The following is a 6499-nucleotide window of genomic DNA, read 5'->3' on the forward strand; positions in this document are numbered from 1 at the left end:
GTATATATTTATGTATATACATACATAAATATATACACTTTATACAGTATATGTTAGGATTAGGTGAACATTTTATTTTTATAGTGTGCTAAAATATTTCTCATAATTTCCTCCATGTTATGTAGAAGTCTAGAGAACATTTCCTGTTACAAGTCCAAGAGGTGGATCAGTTGTTAAAATCAAAGACACAACTAACACATTATCATTTCCTGCAGGTGAGCCTCTATACTGATAGGACATGAAGTTCTTCCTAATTTTGCTTCTGCTCGTGCCGGTCACAACTGCTTCAGATGGACAAAAATCTGAAGAGTTTTGTGAAGAAACCAAGGTTGCAAAAGAGCTGAAAAAAGTCCAAGCCCTCGGAGAAACAGTGAAGGGAAATTCTGAATTTGCCATCAATTTCTTCAAGCATGTGACCTCCATGGCTTCTCAAGGCAAGGCTTCCACACCCACAAATGTTGTTTTTTCACCCCTGAGCATTTCTTCTACTTTTTCCATGTTGATGCTGGGGTCTGGATCAAAGACCCACCAGGAAATCTGGGAAGGTTTGAGACTGAACAACACACATTGCGAGGAAAAGGAGGTCCACCGGGCTTATTCCAATCTTCTCCAGATGTTGAATGAACCAAAGAGCAGTCTTAGGGTTGACATCAGCAACGCAATCTTTTTGCAAGACACACTGACCTTGCTGAAAAACTTTGAAGATAGTGTACAGGATCTTTACCATGCCGAAATTAGGAAAACCAATTTAACTGACCCACAAAAAGCTAAAGAAGAGATAAATGAATATGTGAAGAATAAAACTGAAGGCAAAATTGAGGAACTTGTCAAAGACCTTTCTAAAGACTCTAATATGGTCCTGATCAACCTTGTTCTGTTTAAGGGTAAGAAGAGCAGTGGCATCTGGAGCAGATTATCATATATCGGGTGATACCAGTGTTGTCACCCCTGCCCAGTTCCCCCCTGTCTGACCACAGGACACTTCCCCTTATTTAATGGAAATAATGTAAGTAGAGGGGAACTGGGCAGGGCTGAAAACAAAAAAAAATCAGGAGCTTATCTCATAGAAATGCGAAGGCTCAAAAAATTTGTTTTGTTTCTGATTACTTCAATTTTTTTTCGGATTTCGTATCCAAAATCCAATTCAGTTTGTTTCGGAATTCGGATTGATTCAAATTTTTTGTTTTTTTAAGTTCACATTGATCTGAATTTTTCGTTTTTAGATTTATAATGTATTCATGTTTTATTAGGAGAATGGCAGGAACCATTTCATCCAGGTAGTACAAAACTTGAGAAGTTCATTGTTGATAAGACCACGACGGTGGATGTTCCAATGATGCTTCGCTTGGGTCAGTACAACTTTTACCGTGACACAAAGCTTTCTTGCACAGTGGTCGAGCTTCCATACAAGGATAGCGCATCTATGATTATTGCCATCCCCGAGCCAGGCAAGATCCATGAGTTAGAACAAAGATTGTCCACTGAGACCATACACCGATGGAGGACGTCATTTAGAAAAGGGTAAGTGAAGAAGACTGCAGGCAGATTTTATAACAACACCCTTCCGTTCACCTATTTATTAAAACATAAAATAAGTATTACTCATGGCTCCCTGCAGGGATTCCCCCCTCCCTTTTCCGATCTTCTAGCGCTAACTGGCGGAACGGTCGGGGGAGGGGGTGGGTACAGCTGGCTCTGCCTCTAGATAGGCAGAGCAAGCTTTCAATCACGCAGCTAGGCAGATTTAGACAGTAATGTCGGGATCCGTCCCTGCTGCGGCGGTCTCAGTATACCGGGAGCTGTAGCTCGCGGTATACTGAGCTTTGGGTCACGGGAGGATGCTAGTTTGTGTCCTCCCGTGAACCTTAGGAGAACTATGGGGAAAAACACTTACCCTATAGTTCTCCTTTAAGAAGGGCACCAGCACTGATGTGATGTTAGTTAGTAACCCAAAGGGCAGGCAGGACAAAGGCAGGCAGTTGGCAAGGCAAGCTTTTCTCCTGCCCTTGCCTTGCTAACTGCCTGCCTTTGTCCTGCCTTCCTGTCAGGTTCTGAAGTGTTCTCAGTGCTCCAATGCTATGCCATGTAGCCCAGAGGTAAATATAACACAAGAAGTATAGTTTATAGCAATGGTAGACAAACTTCAGTCCTCCAGCTGTGATGAAACTTTAATTCCCATCAAGCATCTGCCTCTGATAGTCATGTCTGTGAATGTCAGAGTCTTGCAATGCCTAATAGGATTTGTAGCTGCACCACAGCTGGAGGGTCCGAGTTTGCCTACCCCTGGTTTATATTGTAGTTTTCTAGCTAGGCTTCCCACAGGCCATATAGTATAGATGTATAGATGCCATTGGGTCATTATGACACTCAGGCAACTGGCATTGCCAAAAGGAGTGTTTGGCAATTACAGCATCCATGTTTCTCTCGACAGGTTTCTTTACAGCTGGCCACACGTTACTATCTATTCTATACCATCTCCTTTATATCTACCAACAATTTTGTAGTGGAAGAACCCATGTGATTGGGTATAAATAGGATGATTTAATTAGCTAAGCCCCCATACTACATAGTTGTCATCAAAGCCCAATTCCGGTACAGCAGGGCCCTGCCGCAGAAAAAATAAACCTGGTATTGGACTTAAAATCTAAAGTAGATTGTGCAGAGCCAGTGTGGCTAGCCATAGATTATTCAGCACTAATTTTAGGGCTCTACCAAAATGTCCTGTTTTTTCAGTTTTTGCAAATTTGGTTAATGCATGGCTCCACAATTCCTTTGGTGAGTCAATAGCTCCTCCTTATCAGTGTCTCAACTGTGGAGGAGGTGGTTGGAATTGTCCTTTTTTATCATAATGACTACTGTAGCTGTCAGTATTTGCCCGGCCATTTGAGCTTCACCATATTTTTTTTACTTCACAGGCCCATTGAACTTTCCTTACCCAAATTTTCTATCAGTTCAACTATAAACCTTGAGGATGCTTTACATCAGCTTGGCATCAATACTGCTTTCACCAATTCTGCGGACTTCTCCGGAATCACTCAGGACGTTGGCCTCAAATTGGATAAAGTAAGAGCCCATTCGATTCTTTTTCCTGTTACTTGGTCCGTAAACATGATGTCACCTCTTACCTCCCATCCTCTAATAACAGAGATGATAGTTTTTCCATAGGAGAGCAATGAAGGTTTATCATTTTAAGAAATCTAACAAGTACAAGAATTGGAGAGTTTGAAATAATGGGTAAAAGCACATGTCTATAACCACAGCTTTTTGTAGTTCTGGATAGAGTGGGGAAGGGTTGGAGTCCCTGTCAGGTTTGTAATACTTGTATATAGGCTAAAGCTGGTTATAGGGTGACAAAAATGCCAGATTCCCCTCACCTGCACTACCACCTTTTATAATTATCAGATGTACTGTAGGTAAGACTCTGTGATGGGTAGACTCAGCCAGAACTTCAGACTTGGAGTTCTTGGCACTGGAGTTTTTGAAACTACAGAAAAGAGTTGATTCAACCCATCAATGTCCATCCTTACTGTCACGTACCTTAGGGGAGTCTGAGATGTCGAGGGCGGCCTCTCTCACTTCTCTGGTCTTGGGGCTCCTGAATGGGTACAGGAGCACTGGGGCACAGAGGGGCAGGAGTGCCAGTAGTAGATGAATTAGATGAGCAGGAGCAGCAGACAAGAATAGCAGGGTAGTCAGGACAGGCCGAGGTCATCAACGTGCAGGCAGCGAGGTACAGAGGATGAGGCAGGAGGATGGTCTGGAACAAGCCGAGGGTCAATCACTGGAGAGAAGCAGAAAGGTCAAGCCAAGCCGGGTCAAGATAACAGGAACACTTCAGGAGCAGGATATAGGAACACAGGGAAGCTGACGATCTGACAGCAAAGGAGGTTTGTTAGTCACAGCCTTATGTAGCCCAGAGGGCGCCAAAAACTCAAACAACACATCGGCGCACGCCCGCGCGCACGCCGGCGATGAAAGAATCCTGGCTCTGGCTTCCTGACACTTACCCTAAAAATACCTCCAATAACAGCTATTTGTGTTTAAAATGGCCCTAAAATTAAATCTTCTTCTCCTGCATCATCCCAACACACGGACAACTCCTAAATCTGTCAGAGTGCCAGGGATCAGATTTACACATTATCAGATAATCCAGAGCCAAAATAAAAAATATAAACAATGATATCTACAAAATTCAACAGCCTCACTGAATCCTCTATGCATATCATCCTATATGCAAATAATCATTTAGATTGGACCGTTGCATTTGAAATGGTCACCAGGGCAAAATGTTAGGGGACATCTTCATAGTGTGGACACAGATAACAATGAAACCCTTGAACAAGCAGAAATGGGATGCTGGGCTTAAATTATCAGAAAATTGGTCAAAACCATCTTCTTTTGCGGGAGATTAGTCATAACTATATTCTTCTGCAGAACATTATTTAGAACCATCTTCTTCTGCAGAAAATTGGCTAGAACTAGGGATGCACCGATAAATCGGCTCTCAAAACATATCAGCCAAAAATGGCACTTTTGGCAACATGCCGAAAGTGCAATTTTTGTGCCAATACAGCAGTGCATCCGTGATTTCTCTCCCCGCCCGGTCACAGGAGACTGAGCTTTCCTCCCGCTCCACTCGCTCAGCCTCCTGTGACAGCGTGTCATGAGGGAGAGCGGGTACAAGGAGTCGGTGATCAGTGATCGCAGAGTGTTTGAACATAATTGAAGACGTGGTATGGTTACTATATCCTCAATTATGAATGAATGGGAAGTGATCTACATCTCCTCCTGTTCATTCATGATTGTGGTTATAGTAAACATACTCTGTCCTCATGTTATCAATGAACAGGAACACTCAGTATAGAGGATTCCTGTTCATTGATAACAGGGGATGCAGAAAAAGAGATTGAGGACTTTTTGTCCTCAATCTCTTTTTCTATTTTTAAATAAAAATATCAGGGGTCTGTTTAGACCCCCAATATTTCCCCAAAGCACCTAAAAGTAAAGTAAAAAATACAAATATTTAATAATGAATTAATAAATACAAATAAATAAAAAAATAAAAATGTTTATAAAAAATAAATAAAAATAAAATATTTGAAACATTTGAAAAAATTAAAATAAAAAACATTTTCGGTTTCGGCCTGACAATTTTTTTTTATTTCGGTTTTGTTTCAGTTTTGAAATTTACATTTTGGTGCACCTCTAGTTAGAACCATCTTCTTCTGTAGAAGATCAGTCATAACTACAGTGCCGGTGCTAGGATTCTTGCCTACACAGGCAATGTGCATTTTTGCGCCCCCCTCCCCGACCCCCTGTAGCGCTGGGCCTGCTTGCGCTATGTTTTTTTTTTCACTTATCTTCGTGCCTTTAGCTTTAGCTGGCCGGCGACTGACAGAGGTGCCGCGCGTGTCGGGATCCTCTGGCAGTCGCCGGCCAGCTAAAGCTAAAGGCACGAAGATAAGTGAAAAAAAAAACATAGCGCAAGCATCGGGGGATTTTGGCAAGTACAAGTACTTGCCAAAATGCCCTGTTTTTTCCGCCCTCACCCTGCAGCGCGCCCTCAGGCGGCCACCTGACTTGCCTTGCGGCCCTGCATAACTATATTCTTCTGCAGAAGTTCGATCAGAACTATCTTCTTCTGCAGGAGATCAGTCAGAAACATTTTGATTTCAGCTGTGGGTGTCTGGCCAACAGTAAGTAACAGTACTGGTGGAACTTATTAAAAAAAAAAATGCAAACATAATTGTATATAAGCTTCTAGGTCTTTTCTGTATTTACTGACTTCTCCCATAACCTTAATGCCAATAATCCTGCAGAACCAAAGCGGAGCAGGTTATTGACTGATGCTATTATTAATTATATTCGCTGATTATTGGCTGATGATATTATGTATTTTATTATATTTTAGGCAATGCACAGGACTATACTAGATGTGGATGAAAAGGGGACAGTGGCTGCCGGAGCAACCACCTCGGAGATGGTTCCAATGATGCTATTTCAAAGGTTAATCTTCAACCGTCCATTTGTTTTAATAACCTCTGATAAAAATACTAACAGCATTCTTTTCATGGGGACTGTCATGAATCCTGCACAGAAATAAAACACACCTAAGCCCCCCTGACACCACTGTAACCATTGTAACATTCTGATGAATTAAATAAAATTCCATAAATAAAAGCTATATACACTGGATTGTTTGTCAAATACAGGTGGCCCTCGTTTTACAACGGTTCAATTTGCACTGATTCAACAGATCCCTTTTCTGGGAGTGTTGCAAATTGAAACCAAATATATAATGTATGTCAATGGGAAGTGAGGGAGTTAGGTTCCAGGCCTCTCTTAACACCTTGCCATCCTCCCATTGAAAATAAAATGGGTGGACGGCGGATGTTTCCCGGTGGGGTCATGTAAATGTAGTCATCTTGTTTTCTGCTTGTGCGCACGAGCAGAATACCGCCGGCGGATCGCTTGTAATACCATGTAATACACTAAACCC

At 42.1% G+C, this 6499-nt stretch overlaps 1 protein-coding gene across 1 annotated transcript; it reads left to right on the forward strand.

Annotated features, from left to right (window-relative positions):
- The first annotated feature begins 238 nt into the window (after positions 1-238).
- On the forward strand, positions 239-6103 carry LOC108789393 (alpha-1-antitrypsin-like). The gene is made up of 4 exons (XM_018559391.1): positions 239-884; positions 1251-1521; positions 2916-3063; positions 5912-6103. Exons 1-4 carry the CDS (start codon positions 239-241, stop codon positions 6101-6103), a joined length of 1257 nt encoding a protein of 418 aa, XP_018414893.1.
- Positions 6104-6499: the final 396 nt, after the last annotated feature.

This window comes from Nanorana parkeri, unplaced genomic scaffold, assembly GCF_000935625.1.
Source record: "Nanorana parkeri isolate BGI_ZX_2015 unplaced genomic scaffold, ASM93562v1 scaffold392, whole genome shotgun sequence".
Lineage (NCBI taxonomy): Eukaryota > Metazoa > Chordata > Amphibia > Anura > Dicroglossidae > Nanorana > Nanorana parkeri.

Coding starts and splice junctions, on each gene's coding strand:
- LOC108789393 (XM_018559391.1), top strand. CDS start 239: ATGAAGTTCTTCCTAATTTTGCTTCTGCTCGTGCCGGTCACAACTGCT. Junction 885..1,250: donor CAACCTTGTTCTGTTTAAGG/GTAAGAAGAGCA, acceptor ATGTTTTATTAG/GAGAATGGCAGGAACCATTT. Junction 3,064..5,911: donor TTGGCCTCAAATTGGATAAA/GTAAGAGCCCAT, acceptor ATTATATTTTAG/GCAATGCACAGGACTATACT.